At 42.9% G+C, this 17,331-nt stretch overlaps 1 protein-coding gene across 1 annotated transcript; it reads left to right on the top strand.

Moving 5' to 3' along the window:
• The first annotated feature begins 422 nt into the window (after positions 1-422).
• Positions 423-5,796, top strand: LOC133552128 (class I histocompatibility antigen, F10 alpha chain-like). Its single transcript, XM_061899492.1, has 6 exons — positions 423-809; positions 1,493-1,759; positions 1,957-2,235; positions 4,193-4,501; positions 4,667-4,768; positions 5,339-5,796. Exons 1-6 carry the CDS (start codon positions 755-757, stop codon positions 5,389-5,391), a joined length of 1,065 nt encoding a protein of 354 aa, XP_061755476.1. The 5' UTR covers positions 423-754; the 3' UTR covers positions 5,392-5,796.
• The last annotated feature ends 11,535 nt before the right edge of the window (positions 5,797-17,331 follow it).

Genomic DNA, 17,331 nt, shown 5'->3' on the forward strand with positions numbered 1-17,331 from the left:
CCAGCAGAAGCGTCTGCCTCACACTTTTCCCCCACGTTCAGCACTTTGGCCACAGCGAGTCCATCTCATGAAGGCTTTCTGCTGACTTTTTTACTCAGGATGAAACTTCCTGATGCAACCCTGGCCGGGAATCGAACCCATGCGAGGCAGATGCGTGTCCCGTTACCCCAGCAGGGACGCCTCACGCTTGGGAGACATAACGGAGGTGAAAGTTAAGACGTGAAATAAAAAGAAGTGAGGATGTCCTGCGGTGTAGCGACTTTATGTCTATCAATCATTATTTGTATTGATGCTTTCTTGAGAGGACTACAATACGATCACTGATCGGATGTTCCAGCCCTGTCATTACTTTTAACTCTCAATCTCACCTTCATTCCTCTTTCTTTCTTTTCTTTCCAAGTTTGGCGGCCAACTTGACACACCTTTTTGTTGTCAAGTCACGTGATTTCCCAGAAAAGCCACACAAGCATTTACCTGACGTGGCCACAAGGGGCGCTCTCTAGTGAGTCCAGTAGAAGACTTCTTGTCAGTTGACTGCTGCCACTTTTCTGTGCAGAATAGCGTTTCGTTTTCTCTCCTCACTGTGACGTCACAGAATGCTGACTCCTCATTGGCTCAGGTGGAGTATTATAAAAAGAGCCTCGACAGTTCCTGGTTCATTTTTCCTGTTTGCGAGTCAAGCGAGTGTTCGTCACTTTTGTCTTTCTCTGCGGGATTAAAAGTGGCAAACATCTTTTTGTTTCGCGCTGACATCATGAACTTGTTTTTATTCTTTCTTCTGGTCGTGCAAATGCACAGTGTGACGTCTGGTAAGTCCTTTTTATAAGTTTATTAATATTTTACTCATAAATCCTCTTTGTGCCTTCACTTATTTGACTTCTGAGAATTTCTGTTACTTATTAATTAAATCATTGTTGTATTATTTAAGCCCTTTGTTACTTAATCCTGGTTCTTTTTTTTAACACATTTTATTGTTTTCCCTTTTTCTAAGTAAAATTCAAAATGTTCCAATAAGGTTACAGAAGCAGACAAATCCGTTTAGGCTCTTTATTTATTTTGACTTTAGTGTTTCTTGTTCAAAGACTTATTTTTTCCAAGGCTTGTAAGAACGAACACAAATCTTCAAACACGGAAGTGTCAGAAACTAATCAAGTGTAGTAACATCACCCCGCCACAAGATGTCAGTAAGAGTCGACATCAAATGGGCAGAACAGGTTGTGTTCAACTCTGTTGTACTTTTTTTTCAGCCTCCATTGTAGAAAATATATGTTTATTTTCAAAATGTTCAAACCGTCAACAGATGTTAGTAATATTATTAATGTGTTGTATTTGTCATAGAACATGTGAGTCTTGACTGTGATATCTAGCAGTGTTTGATGTTCACTTTAAGACCCGACTGAAGACGGAAGGAGCTAAAATATTCACAGTGCAAGATTGTTGAACATGAAACAAAATAATAAAAAGTCATCCTGTTGTTGTTTTCTTCTTTCAGTGATTCACACGCTGCAGTATTTCTACACTGCGTCCTCTCAAGTTCCAAACTTCCCAGAGTATGTGAGTGTTGGTTATGTTGATGGAGTTCAGATTGATCACTATGACAGCAACAGCAGGAAAGCAGAAGCCAAACAGGACTGGATGAACAAAATCACAGCAGAGGATCCAAAATACTGGCAGAGACAAACAGAGATCAATGTTGTTAATGAGTTGACTGACAAACACGGCCTTGAAGTTCTTAAGAAGCGTTTCAACCAAACTGGAGGTTTGTTTATGTTGAACTTTCTACTACTTAAATGTATTTGATGTACTCTTTTTTATACTGTAGTAAACACACATTACTGCACTGATACTTGTCTCTGTCCATCCCATAATAACCTACACTAATACTGTGTGTGTGTGTGTGTGTGTGTGTGTGTGTGTGTGTGTGTGTGTGTGTGTGTGTGTGTGTGTGTGTCTCAGGTGTTCACATTCTCCAGTGGATGTATGGATGTGAATGGAATGATGAGACTGATGAAGTTAAAGGTTGGCAACAGCAAGGTTATGATGGAGAAGATTACATATCGTTGGACATGAAGACATGGACATTTACTGCAGCAAAACAACAAGCTTTCCCCGACAAACTCAAGAGGGACCAGGACAAACATCTACTAGAATACAATAAGTTTTACTACACTGAGGAATGTCCTTCTTACTTGAAGAAGTATGTGAACAATGGGAAGGAGGTCCTAATGAGAACAGGTAGAAACACAACATGTACTTTCACCTTTTAACTTGTTAGCACTCCCCCTATAGGAACATTACTGACATTACACCCTGTCTCTTTATACTCTTCTCTCTTTCTCTCACCTTCTCTCCATCTTTACCTCCATTCTAACCTTCTCCCCATCTTTACCTTTGTTCTCACCTTCTCTCCATCTTTACCTCCATCCTCACCTTTTCTCCATCTTTACTTTCATCTACACCTCTCCATCTTTACCTCCACTCTAACCTTCTCTCCATCTTTATCTCATTCTCTTCTTTCCATCTTTACCTCCACTCTAACCTTCTCTCCATCTTTACCTCCATCCACACGTTCTCTCCATCTTAAACTGCGTTCTCACCTCTCCATCTTTACCTCCATTCTCTCCATCTTTATATCCTTCTCTTGATCTTTACCTCCATTCTCTCCTTCTCGCCATCTTTACCTTATTCTCTCCATCCGTCCATCTTTCCCTCCATCCTCACCTATCCAACTTTACCTCCATTCTCACCTTCTCTTCATCTTTACCTCCGTTCTCCCTTTCTCTCCATCTTTACCTCCATTCTCCTTTTCTCTCCACCTTTACCTCCATTCTTCCCTTCTCTCCACCTTTACCTCCATCCACACCTTTTCTCCATCTTTTCCTCCATCTACACCTTCTCTCCATCTTTATCTCCACTCTAACCTTCTCTCCATCTTTATCGCATTCTCTTCTTCTTTCCATCTTTACTTCCAACCTCACCTTTTCTCCATCTTTACCTCCATCCACATGTTCTCTCCATCTTTACCTCCACTCTAACCTTCTCTCCATCTCTACCTCTGTTCTCACCTTTTCTCCATCTTTACCTCTTTTCTCCCCTTCTCTCCATCTATACCTTCTCTCTATTTGTACCACCATTCTCTCCATATTTACCTCCATCCACACGTTCTCTCCATCTTTACATCATTCTTTCCTTCTCTCCATCTTTACTTCCATTCTCTCCTTCTCTCCATCTTTGTATCATTCTCTCCTTCTCTCCATGTTTACCTTATTCTCTCCTTCCCTCCATCCTCTCCTTCTATCCAACTTTACCTCCATTCTCACCTCTTCATCTTTACCTGCATTCTCCCTTTCTCTCCATCTTTACCTCCATCCACACGTTCTCTCCATCTTTACCTCTGTTCTCGCCTTCTCTCCATCTTTACCTCTGTTCTCGCCTTCTCTCCATCTTTACCTCCGTTCTCATTTTCTGTCCATCTTTACCTCCATCCACTCTCTCACTCCATTTTAACCTCCGTCCACAAGTTCTCTCCATATATACCTCCGTTATTACCTTCTCTCCATCTTTACCTCATTCTCTCCATCTTTACTTCCATTCTCACCTTCTCTCCATCTTTACTTCCATTCTCCCCTTTTCTCCATCTTTACCTCCATCCACTCTCTCCCTCCATCTTTACCTCTGTTCACACCTTCTCTCCATCTTTACCTCCGTTCACACCTTCTCTCTATTTGTACCCCCATTCTCTCCAGCTTTACCTCCGTTCTCACCTTCTCTCCAGCTTTACCTCAATCTAGACTTTCTTTCCATCTTTACCTCCATCCACTCTCTCACTCCATCTTTACCTCCATTATTACCTTTTCTTCCATATTTACTTTAATCTACACTTTCTGTCCATCTTTACCTCCATCCACACCTTCACTCCATCTTTGTCTCCATCCACACCTTCTCTCCATCTTTACCTCCATCCACACCTTCACTCCATCTTTGCCTCCATCCACACCTTCTCTCCATTTTAACCTCCGTCCACACATTCTCTCCATATTTACCTCCGTTATTACCTTATCTCCATCTTTACTTTAATCTACAATTTCTGTCCATCTTTACCTCCATCCACACCTTCTCTCCATCTTTACCTCCATCCACACCTTCTCCCCACGTTGTCCTGTGTTCACACGTGACATCACTTCCTGTGCAGAGCTTCCAGAGGTGTTCCTGCTCCAGAAGACGCCGTCCTCTCCGGTCAGCTGCATGGCGACAGGTTTCTACCCCGACGGTGCCGACCTGTTTTGGAGGAAAGACGGCGAGCAGATCTTCGAGGACGTGGAGCACGGAGAGATACTCCCCAACCACGACGGAACCTTCCAGATGTCGGTGGCGCTGAAAGTGGAGGTGACGGCCGACGTGGAGGGCAAGTACGAATGTGTGTTTCAGCTGTCAGGCGTCAAGGAGGACTTGGTCACCAAGCTGGAGAGAAGAAGCATCCTGAGCAACGCAAGCCATGAAGGTGAGAAAGACACATTTAGTTGGAGATGTTTCCCATCACAAGTCCACCTGTCACCATTATTGATCCATGTCACCATGACAACGCTTGACGTCTGCATGCAAAGTAGTCATGAAGGTTTCCTCTTCATGCTTTGTCACTCCACTTGTGCTTTTTTGCTCTCCACAGACAACTTGAGCGTCGCCCTCGCTGCCACGGCGGCGGTCCTCGCTGTGGCGGCCATCATCATCATCATCATCATCATGGTCAGGCGTCACAGAAACAGACAAGGTGAGGGACGCCAATGTCCTCTGTCTTCTTCTTCTCGGTGCACTCGGTCCAGGCCGTGAGTTGATGCTTTCATCCGGGCTGCAAAGGTGCGGCCATCTTTTAGTTGCCTTCCAGCCAAACACTCAAAGATCCACAGAGACAGAGCGCACACTCTCACGTAGAAACACGGCGTGACGTGAGGGGAAAAGTCCACTTCACCTTGTTTCTCTTTCATTTCAGCCCAGTACGATCCAGCTGGTAAGTAAAACATCTTTTCTTTGAGCCGCAAGAAACAAAGCCGTGGTGAAGCGTCACTCACATGGAGGTCTGATGTGGACCTTTGTTACAAGTTTAGCCGGAAAAGCCCAACTGGAGCTGACTCCTTCACAATAAAAGTCCCTCCTGTGAGCACACGCAATACAAAGTCTGGCATATCTCACTTTTGACAGGAGTCCTCATGATGAGGATCAGCCAAATGAGACATCAAGTGTGCTGACTCGTCATGTTTCCAAGTCACACCTCAAAGATCTGATGTGAGTGACGAGGCACCTTCTGGATGTTCTTCCTTCACCGTTTGCGTTTGTCCCGCAGCTCGCCACGGCGGCGTGGAGCTCGACGAGAACGTGCAGGCGGCTGAAGGCTGAGTAAGCTCACATGGACTGTCTGCACCTCCAAATGTTCTTGTGTGAAGATGATGTTCAACTTGGATTCACCTGCTTCTGTCGGGAATGTGCTGAGTGGTCTTCTTCCTCCAGGATGCTTTGTGCACTGGAACACAGGGAGATGTCTCCATCGCTGAGGGACGTCATCACACTCGGAGATGAGATGGAGATGTGCTTTGTTCTTCGTCCGACTGCTCCTCACGCTATTCCATGTATTCTTCTTTGGCCGTTAAAAGACTTTCAAGATCAAACGTTGGTGGCTGTAAAATCGCACGTTTCATGGCCTTGACGTCATGACGAGGATTTCTTCTTTTCTTTCAATGGCCGCTGCTTATGATCAATATCACATTGTGTCACATCTCTGTCAATAAATCCGTTTTTTCTCCACTCGCCTCGCACTGCTTTCTTGGGGACCAGGAAGAGTCTCAGTCATAAAAATGGTAGAAGTAGGTCATTTTTGTTTATGTTTTTACTTTTTCATTCAACACTTAAATCTCTTGATCAATTTCAGGTTTATCTGTCCTTATCAGTCTTTTTTTTCATAATTTACGCCATTTTTGTCAAAACCTTGTTTTGTTATGGCAAAAGCACAAAATAATTTTCACTCAACGTAATTGCAATCTTAAATATGTCAATAATTCATAACATCATCGATTTTAATTCATTATTTTTTTTGAGCAATGACAATTAAAACTTGTAAAACTGAAATTATTAGGATCCAAACGGGCCCCACTCATAAAAATAAGTCAAACATTTATTTTTACTTTCAACACTTAAGTCCCTCGATAAACTTCAGATCCATCCCTCGTTTCTGTGACGACCTGTCACGTCAGGTGTCACGTGGTCTGTTTGCGTTTGTGTTTATCTCCTAGTAGGCGCTCTTATTTTGGTCCCACTTCCTGTTTGTCTCCCTGAGCCCTTTTCCCTCCTCACCTGTCACTGATTGGCAGCCTGGCCACACCTGGTCATGGGGTGAGGGTGATGGGTCAAATGCAGAGGAAAATCTCACCACACCTAGTGTGTGTGTGACAATCATTGGTACTTTTACTTTAATCAACTGGCTTCTATTTATGCCTGCCTCGCCCTCCAGTCAGGGCTCAAGGATTGTTTTGTGAAACGTTACTTTGGTTTTTCTGTATGCTGCTTATGCTTCTGTGCACTTCCCTGCTGCACCTCCTTGTGCTCCCTGTGGGAATTAAAAGACTCTCAGCCGCACGTCGTCCTCCTGTCTCCTGCATCTTGGGGTCACAACTAGAGCAGCCATGCAAGTACGTGACAGCTTCTTCATTTTTTTTTTTTTTTTTTGCCCCTTTAGTCAAAAACCTTTTTTTTTGTAGGATAAACATAAAATATCCTATAAAAATACTCTTAAGTCAAATTTTGTATGTGACGTAATTGGAGCCATGACTAGTTTAAATAATTTGTAACAACATTGAGTTTGATTCATTATTATTTTTGAGCAATGACAGCTTTAAAGAGACAACAACCTGCATGGCAGCTTTATTACACTCAACAATGCAACTTTTCTTTGTTCCATTTCACATGTTTTCACCTCTTTTATTCCACTATTTAGGTTTTTTTTATACACTATCTGTAGAATGTGTCGTGTATGAGCTTATATGGGACATAATGTATAATATTTCTAATTGCCTTTTTCTTTTTCATGCCTTTTTAACCTGAGTCTTTCAAGCAAAAGCGTTCCAAAAATCAGCAAACCCGCCTTTCTTCTTCCTCCGTCAAAAGTAGGTGAATCCACAAATATAAATAACTACAGACCGATTTCCAAATTGGGTTAATGTTGAATGTCCAATCCAAGATGGCCGACAGGACTGTCTTTTGTTTGTCTGCTTGTCAAAGTGGTCTGAATTTCTATGTGTTTTAGTCTCTTTTTTTTAGCCGATTTAAGTAAATTGCACTAGTTTTAAGCGTAACAATTGATGAATGAAGGCTTACTTCCAAAAAGTGGTATTTCTGACTGCTTTTGTTGGATTTGGAAATCTGGAGGCCTCTGACCTGCAGAAGCCGGGGGATGTTTTGCTAGCTGAAATTTTGGCCTTCCATCTGCCACAGTCTGGATCTATACTAGTCTCAGCTTGGCCTTCCACTACCTACAGTCTGAGTCGACTGGCTTCATCTTGGCCTTCCGTCTTCCACGGCCTGGATCCATCTTAGCCTCAGACTGACTAAAGCTGGGCCTCTGCTAGCCTTAGCTTGGTCTTCCAACTCTTGTAGCTTGGACATCTGAACTTTGATTATTGGACCTGGGTAGGTAGTAAAACAATTTAACAATGACTTTGACAAAAGCTCTCTATTTAATATTAATGCTTTTTCCTGGACTTGTTTTCTGCAATTGTAGTGGGGTACCTGACCAGGTGCTCCACCAACCTTTAACTCTACCAAACGCAATAACAATCACCTGGTCCTTTGAAACTACAGCATTTACACAAAGGTTATTGATATCCACATGTGGGTCAGTGCTAAATAATTCTAACCAGCTTCAGTTATGGTGTATTTCTGTGCTAAACAGATGGTTTTCTCCTTCTGATATTACTCATTTTGATATTGTGAAGCCAAATAATGTTGTCATGAGGTCACCTTGCCATATGAAACGGAAAATCTTTATATTGCTCTTACTTCTGCTATCAGGCAATGTGCAACCAAATCCAGGCCCAGCTTTATACAACATCAGTACTCCTGATGAACTTAGAGCTAGGTCAGGTCTTGGTTTAATTCATTCAAATATTACAAGCCTACTGCCAAAATTAGACTTTGTCAAAATTTGGATTCAAACAACCACCCAGTGGGCACCCGTCCTTAGTTCAACGTCGAGGTGACGTTGAAATTACGTCGCGACGTCACTCAACCATATCCCGACCAAATCACAACCAACTGACCCCACCACACCATATGTTGCAAATCTGGTTTGTTTTCATCATTGGGGGACATCGTCTATTTAACGTCCTTTCAACGTTTACAATTCAACTTGCCAACCATTCCGCGCGCATCGGCCATTTGCGACAGTTTTCAACGAAAGCGCCGCTTGATGGCAGCGTGAACTAAAAGCCAAGCTTGTGCGCATGCGTGCTGAAGTACTTCCTTTCCAATCCAGCAAGCAAGACGAAGAGCGAAGATTTGAAGTGGAAATCGAACTATTTCACTGCAAAGAAAACCATCGACGTCCATAAAGATTCAGGTTTGTACCTTGAGATAATACTGCTTATTTATATCGATATCATTTTGGCCCTTTTCACAAGAGGGTTGCAGGAAAACGAGAAATGTATCTCACGCCTATTCTCAACGTTTATTTTGACTGTATAAACTGGACCTGAGCAAACTTTTTTTTTTCTCCCCAAGCAGACAACTAACAATTTGTTCCCCCACCTGCCCAAAAGCAAACAATTGTTTTTCCAGGTTTAGTTTAGTTTAGTTTAGGGGCGGTTTAGCTCGGTTGGTAGAGCGGCCGTGCCAGTAACTTGAGGGTTGCAGGTTCGATTCCCGCTTCTGCCATCCTAGTCACTGCCGTTGTGTCCTTGGGCAAGACACTTTACCCACCTGCTCCCAGTGCCACCCACACTGGTTTGAATGTAAATACATAAATACATACGTACATAAATACATAACTCGCTCTGATCTCAACCACAATAACCTTGAATCCGTGTGGGCAGAAATCAAATTCCCTAACGCTAAGCCGGTACTAATAGGGACTGTATACAGACCCCCTAATCAGAGTGATTTCTATGGTGCCCTGGAGGAGTGCTTAGCTGGTGTAGAAAACATGGAGATTATTATAACTGGAGATCTGAACACAGATATTCAACGCAGAGATGCGCCTGTCTTCAAATCTTACAGCAAATTCTGTAATCTGCATGCTCTTTCCCAGCTAATAACATTCCCCACACGGGTGTGTGTTTCCACCCAGTCAACCATAGATCTCATCCTCACATCGGACCGGCTAAATATTAAAAATAGTGGGGTCATGATCTGTGGTCTTAGCGACCACTATATAACCTTCTGCACGCGCAAAATAAGTAAACCTAAAGCCAATGGCCACATAACAGTGCAATCCAGATCCCTTAAAAAATACAACAGTGATAATTTCAACCTCAAATTAGATGAGTGGGACTGGTCCCCTGTGCTCACGAGCAACCTGGTTGAGGATGCTTGGGATCGCTTCAAAACAGCGTTCCTAGCTATACTAAATGATATGGCTCCCATGAGAACAGTCAGGATCAAAGCCCGTTCCGAACCGTGGATCAATCCAGACCTGTTAGCTGCCATAAAAGACAGGGACAGAAAATATTTCGAATACCAAAAGTGTAAACCCGAAGTAAATAAACAACCCAATAATAATAACCTCAAATCACTCCTTTCAACGCTCAAAAAGCAATGCAATAAATTAAGAAATAAAACAAACAACCTGACTAAATCCTTAAAAAAAATTTATGTCAATGACAAAATAGAGGAAAACACAAATAAGCCACGTGAGCTCTGGAAAATTCTCAACAACCAGAAACAGCCAGAAACTTAAAAGCAGACTCACCAACATCAACATCAAGGAGGGTGACGCCCTCATTACAGACAAAATAGAGGTAGCAAGCAGACTTAACATCTTTTTCACCAACATAGCCACAACTCTCGTTAACAAGCCATCCCAACATTCTGGTCGCTTTGGTGTAGAACACATTAAAGCCTTCTACAGAAAGCTAGGAGTAGTTAACAACAATTTCAAATTAGAAATGGTCTCAGCTAACGAGGTGCTTAATAAATTGAGCGCGCTCCACCCAAACAAGGCCACCGGCCTTGACAATATCCCCTCCAGATTCCTCATGGACTCTGCCACCACCATTGCCCCAATAATCACTCATATAATAAACCTCTCAATCAAACAAGGCCAAGTACCCAAGGATTTCAAGATAGCAAGAGTAACCCCCTTTTATAAAAAAGGAAGCAAATTAGAACCTGGTAACTACCGACCTGTTTCTATTCTCAGTTCCATTTCGAAAGTAATGGAGAAAATAGTTTATGAACAGGTTGATAGATACCTTGCTACTAATAAACTAATGTACAAATTCCAATCCGGCTTCAGAACTAAGCACTCCACTGACACATGCCTTCTCTATCTGAGCGACCACATCAAACATGAGGTGGACGCGGGCAAATACTGCGGCATGGTCATGCTGGACATTCAGAAGGCCTTTGACACCGTTAACCACGCTATACTGTTGGATAAGCTCCGAGCAATCGGATTCGACGAAACCTCATCAAGCTGGATGCAATCTTACTTGGAGGGGAGGAAACAGGTGGTAGAGGTGAACGGCACCATGTCCCCTCCCCTCTCAGTAAGCTGTGGAGTCCCTCAGGGGAGTATACTAGGACCTTTACTGTTCCTAATATACGTGAATGACATGCCATCAGCATGCCACTGTGAATTGTTCCTGTATGCGGATGACTCGGCCCTGCTGGTATCCGGCAAGGACAAGTCACAGGTGGAACAAATCCTCAGTGCTGAACTCCTCAATATTTGCACCTGGCTCGCTGACAACAAGCTATCCATACACTTAGGTCAAACGGAATCCATCCTATTTGGGTCCCATATCAAACTTAAGAAGGTCAGTGACTTCACTATAAAAGTGGGTGACATTGTTATCACCAGGAAGGACGAGATCACCTACCTAGGTTCCATTCTAGAGGCTAATCTTTCCTGTGATAAAATGGCAACCAAGGTGATCAAAAAGGTCAACCAAAGAACGAGATTCCTCTACAGAATCTCCTCTCTGGTCAACAAAAGCACCTTGAGGATTCTAGCGGGAACTCTCGTTCAACCCTTCTTCGATTACGCTTGCACCTCCTGGTACCCCAGCACCTCCAAAACCCTCAAATCTAGACTCCAAACATCCCAGAATAAACTAATCCGGTTACTTTTAGACCTCCACCCCAGATCACACCTCAATCCAACCCACTTCTCCAAAGTGGGCTGGCTCAGGGTGCAGGCTCACCTGCACTGGCTTCCTGTGCACTTAAGATGTGACTTTAAGGTTTTACTACTTACGTATAAAATACTACACGGTCTAGCTCCAGCCTATCTTGCCGATTGTATTGTACCGTATGTCCCGGCAAGAAATCTGCGTTCAAAAGACTCCGGCTTATTAGTGATTCCTAGAGCTCAAAAAAAAGTCTGCGGGCTATAGAGCGTTTTCCGTTCGGGCTCCAGTACTCTGGAATGCCCTCCCGGTAACAGTTCGAGATGCTACCTCAGTAGAAGCATTTAAGTCTCATCTTAAAACTCATCTGTATACTCTAGCCTTTAAATAGACCTCCTTTTTAGACCAGTTGATCTGCCGCTTCTTTTCTTTCTCCTATGTCCCCCCCTCCCTTGTGGAGGGGGTCCGGTCCGATGACCATGGATGAAGTACTGACTGTCCAGAGTCGAGACCCAGGATGGACCGCTCGTCGGGACCCAGGATGGACCGCTCGCCTGTATCGGTTGGAGACATCTCTACGCTGCTTATCCGCTTGAGATGGTTTCCTGTGGACGGGACTCTCGCTGCTGTCTTGGAGCCACTATGGATTGAACTTTCACAGTATCATGTTAGACCCGCTCGACATCCATTGCTTTCGGTCCCCTAGAGGGGGGGGGGGGTTGCCCACATCTGAGGTCCTCTCCAAGGTTTCTCATAGTCAGCATTGTCACTGGCGTCCCACTGGATGTGAATTCTCCCTGCCCACTGGGTGTGAGTTTTCCTTGCCCTTTTGTGGGTTCTTCCGAGGATGTTGTAGTCGTAATGATTTGTGCAGTCCTTTGAGACATTTGTGATTTGGGGCTATATAAATAAACATTGATTGATTGATTGATTGAAACAACTTGCACTGAGCCTGGTCTATAAAATCCGCTACACCTCCTTGATACCGAAGTACATGTCAAATTACTTCCTTAACGTAAATGACCGCCATAACCACAACACCAGGGGGAGCTCCACAAACCACGTTAAACCCAGATTCCGATCTAACAAAGGTCTTAACTCATTCTCTTTCTATGCCACATCAATGTGGAATGCACTCCCAACAGGTATAAAAGTAAGTGCATCTCTATCCTCCTTCAAAACCGCTCTAAAACAACACCTCTAGGCAACTTCAACACTTTACTAATACCCTCCTCCATTCACATCCCATCTCCCCGGATTATAAACAACTCAAATGTACTTCTAATGTATATACTTGTTCTTATGCTATGTGAACTCACTATGTTCTCTGCTGGCTGTACATATCCTACTAAATAAGACCTACGCTGTTTCAATGTCCACATTTCTCTGTTGATGCAATTGTTGATGACTGAAGTTCTGATATCAACCAAAGCTCCTCATCCCACCCCCCGGATTGTAAATAATGTAAATAATTCAATGTATATACTATGATGATTAACTTGTGTGATGACTGTATTATGTTGATAGTATATATTTGTACCATGAAATGATTAACGTGGACCCCGACTTAAACAAGTTGAAAAACTTATTGGGGTGTTACCATTTAGTGGTCAATTGTACGGAATATGTAGTGAACTGTGCAATCTACTAATAAAAGTATCAATCAATCAATCAATCAATTGGTTCACAGACTATCTTTCCAGCAGAACACAACGTGTACAGGTGGCTGGGACAACCTCTTCATTATTGGACATTACCAAAGGAGTTCCACAAGGCTCAGTGCTGGGGCCCATTTTATTTTCTATCTACTTGAATAATCTTTGCAATAATCTGTCAAATGCAATGTACCATTTTTATGCAGACGACACCATTATTTATTGCTGTTCAACCTCCAGCACTCAGGCTTTTGAGTTTTTACAAGCTGCTTTTGATGTCATCCAGGCTCGCTTATTTGATCTTAAATTGGTTTTAAATACAGATAAAAGCAAAGTAATGGTTTCTCTCATTCAAGGGTGCTACTGGAAAATATTCCAAATATTGTAACATCAAATGGAAACCCTATAGAGCAGGTCTTAAATTACAAGTACTTGGGTTTTACTCTTGATCAGGAGCTTTCATTTAAAGCCCGTATTAACAACTTGGTCTCTAAGCTCAGGGTAAAGCTCGGTTTCCTTTTTAGAAATAAAAACGGCTTCTCTCTTAAAGTCAGAAAGAAATTGGTGACAGCGACTATCTTGCCCGTAAATGATTATGGAGACCTGCTTTATTTTAGTGCTTCATCTAAATGCCTCCAGTCCTTGGACACTGTTTTTCACTCAGCACTAAGATTTGTTCCTGGCTGTCGTAGTCTCACCCACCACTGTCAACTGTATATGAAGTCAGACTTATCTTCATTGAGTGCACACAGATACACACATTGGCTGGTCATCATTTATAAAGCTCTTTTAGGTTTAATACCTCCATACTTGTCTACTTTGTTACAAAGAAAAAACAGCTCTTATGCGTTACGTTCTAACAATTTGTATGTTTTAACTGTTCCCCATGTACGGACTGAATTTGGCAAAAGAGCTTTTGGCATTGCTGCCCCTATGGCATGGAATGCATTGCAGACGAAAGTGAAACTCACTGAACTAATTCCATTCGGAGCCTTCCGTTCTGTCCTGAGGGACAGAGAGCAAGAGACTTTTGCTCAGTGCCTGTGTTGCCCACATATGTGGTCCTCTCCAAGGTTTCTCATAGTCATCATGGTCGACGTCCCACTGGGGTGAGTTTTTCCTTGCCCTTATGTGGGCCCTACCGAGGATGTCGTTGTGGTTTGTGCGGCCCTTTGAGGCACTTGTGATTTAGGGCTATATAAATAAACATTGATTGGTGATTGATTGATTGAAAGGCCTACTGAAAGCCACTACTAGCGACCACGCAGTCTGATAGTTTATATATCAATGATGAAATATTAACATTGCAACACATGCCAGTTTACTAAATTGCAATTTTAAATTTCGCGCCAAAGTATCCTGCTGAAACGTCGCGGTATGATGACGCGTGTGCGTGACGTCACGCATTGTAGAGGACATTTTGTTCCAGCACCGTTCCCAGCTATAAGTCGTCTGTTTTAATCACATAATTCCACAGTATTCTGGATATCTGTGTTGCTGAATATTTAGCTATTTTTTCAATGAATAATGGAGACATCAAAGAAGAAAGCTGTAGGTGGGAAGCGGTGTATTGCGGCCGCCTTTAGCAACACAAACACAGCCGGTGTTTCATTGTTTACATTCCCCAAGGATGACGTTGAAGCTTTACTATGAAACAGAGCGGTCAAGCGAACACGGCTGGATTGGACCACACACACAAAGTACAGTGTATTATGCAGGGGTCACTTTGAAAGATCGTGTTTCGAAGAGGGTCCCTTGCGAAGGGCAGAGATGGGCATCGCCACCATCCGTCGACTGGTGCGGGGCCGACCTTCAGGTTGTACAGTTACGACCATGTAATCTCACTAAAACACTAGTAACACAATAAGCAGATAAGGGATTTTCCTGAATTATCCTAGTAAATTTGTCTAATAACATCTGAATCGCTCCCACTGTATAGTCTTTTTTTTTTCTAGTCCTTCACTCTCACTTTCCTCATCCACAAATCTTTCTTCCTCACTCAAATTAATGGGGAAATCGTCGCTTTCTCTGTCTGAATCGCTCTCGCTGCTGGTGGCCATGATTGTAAACAATGTTCAGATGTGAGAAGCTCCACAACCCGTGACGTCACGCGCACCTAGTCTGCTACTTCCGGTACAGGCAAGGCTTTTTTATCAGCACCAAAAGTTGCAAACTTTATCGTCTATGTTTTCTACTAAATCCTTTCAGCAAAAATATGGCAATATCTGGAAATGATCAAGTATGACACATAGAATGGACCTGCTATCCCCGTTTAAATAAGAAAATCTCATTTCAGTAGGCCTTTAATGTTAGTGCGGCCCGCAAGTTTTATATGAACGGCGCTTGACAGCGTTGTGTTTTTCGGGTCCAAAATGGCTCTTTCAACGTTCTGGGTTGCCTACCCTGCATTAGTGGAAAAGCTGCAAATGAGTGAAAGCGACAGAGACGTTGCCATGGAGACGGGGGTTCACTTAGGTGCCTGGCTGCAGTCACACCGCGACACCTGTCCGTCAGTAATAACAGTCCCCGATAACCTGGACCGATTCAAACCGTTATTTGCTTTTTTTTTTTCTTGTTTAGTTTGCATTGCCTCACACGATGATCACTACATATAAACACTCCGGGAGCCGTCACTTTTTTGCGCTCGCTATCCCGGTACTTTCCCGGCTATTATCCGCCGACCGCCGTGTTGCTGTAGGGAGGAAAAGCGGAGCGACGCACATTGCGGAAACAACATTATTCTCCGTGCGTGGGCTAAATACAAATATATTCCACAACCCCAAACATGTCTTTTTCAAAGCCTGCAGTGAAGAGAAGGGTTAGTGATGAGCAAAGACAATTCCAGGAAAAGTGGGAGATGCGATATTTCTTTGTTGAGCACAGGGGCACCCCGACGTGTCTTATTTGCACCCAGAAAGTTGCACAAGGGATACAATTTGAAACGTCATTATACAACTAGACATGCTGAGGAGTATGCAAAAAAAATAAATAAATACATCTTTTCTTGCAGCCCAGCCTCACTCAGACTCTGCATCCAGTGGCCCCCTGGTAAATTGAGTTTGAGACCCCTGGTCTAGAGTGTAGGCAGTGCTGTTAAGTTTCTCTGTGTGTGAATAAGTGGAGGAGGCGGAAACTTTGAGGCATGACGCAGCTGACTTGTTGATAAACTAGTTTGAGAAGAATGTTTTTGTTTTGCTCATAAGTGGATTGTACTTTTCAGTGGTGTAAATATTGACTATTGTGTGTGAAGTCCTACTAAAGGTGAACATTCAGTTTAAGAATTAGGCCATCAAGTTAAGATAAATGTAGTGACGGTGGGAAAAATGTGGATCAAGGATACTTTATTGAGTTGATTTCACTTTTATATATTTACGTCCCCTCCTGAGAGATTGGCACCTTCTTGTGGTTATTTTGAGCTTAGTCTTCAGGTGGCACACCCAAGTTGCACAGGTGTGAAGGTAGAGGCCTGACAAAGTGCAATCCTCGTCTCCAGGATGGAGTTGGACTCATAGGGCCTGATTTATTAAAGGTTTGCGTGTACTAAAAGACGTGCAAACCCGATAGCACACGCAGAGCTGATCTACTAAACCTGTGCAAAGTGGATTGTGTCTCTTAAGTGAGCAGAATAAGGCGTGCAATACATTTTGGGTCTCTGTCTTCATTAACATGCAAAATATATGCTGATCATTAAAACTCCCACAATACTGGGAGAAAATGCGAATATAATTATTTATCACGCCCAATATGATTTATCAACACTCACCGCTGTCGTGCCAGCACTATTTAGTTTTTATTTAGTAACTGGGCACACTGACAGTTCCACACACGGCTGCAGGATCAGTGCTTGTGCTCCACAGACACACATTTTACAGATATCGTCTTTTCAGCAACATCATTTTATAGCTGCTAAAGGACTTAAGGGGCTAATTACAACCAATTTGATCGATGCGTTTTTGTGGCCTTTATTATTTTTTTCAATTATGTTCTTTTTTTCAATATACAAAACCCGAGACCAATGAAGTTGGGACGTTGTGTAAATGGTAAACAAAAACAGAAAACAGTGATTTGCAAATCTTTTTCAACCCATATTCAATTGAATAGACTGCAAAGACATGATACTAAACATTCAAACTGGAAAACTTTATTTTTTGCAAGTATTAGCTCATTTGGAATTGCATGCAACATGTTTGGAAAAATATGGCACAAGTGGCAAAAAAGACTGAGAAAGTCGAGGAATGCTCATCAAACACTTATTTGAAACATCCCACAAGTGAACAGGCTAATTGGGAACAGGTGGGTGCCATGATTGGGTATAAAAGCAGCTTCCATGAAATGTTTGGTCATTC

Source organism: Nerophis ophidion, linkage group LG04, assembly GCF_033978795.1.
Source record: "Nerophis ophidion isolate RoL-2023_Sa linkage group LG04, RoL_Noph_v1.0, whole genome shotgun sequence".
NCBI classification, from domain to species: Eukaryota; Metazoa; Chordata; class Actinopteri; order Syngnathiformes; family Syngnathidae; genus Nerophis; species Nerophis ophidion.

Coding starts and splice junctions, on each gene's coding strand:
- LOC133552128 (XM_061899492.1), top strand. CDS start 755: ATGAACTTGTTTTTATTCTTTCTTCTGGTCGTGCAAATGCACAGTGTG. Junction 2,236..4,192: donor GGAGGTCCTAATGAGAACAG/GTAGAAACACAA, acceptor CTTCCTGTGCAG/AGCTTCCAGAGGTGTTCCTG. Junction 4,502..4,666: donor GAGCAACGCAAGCCATGAAG/GTGAGAAAGACA, acceptor TGCTCTCCACAG/ACAACTTGAGCGTCGCCCTC.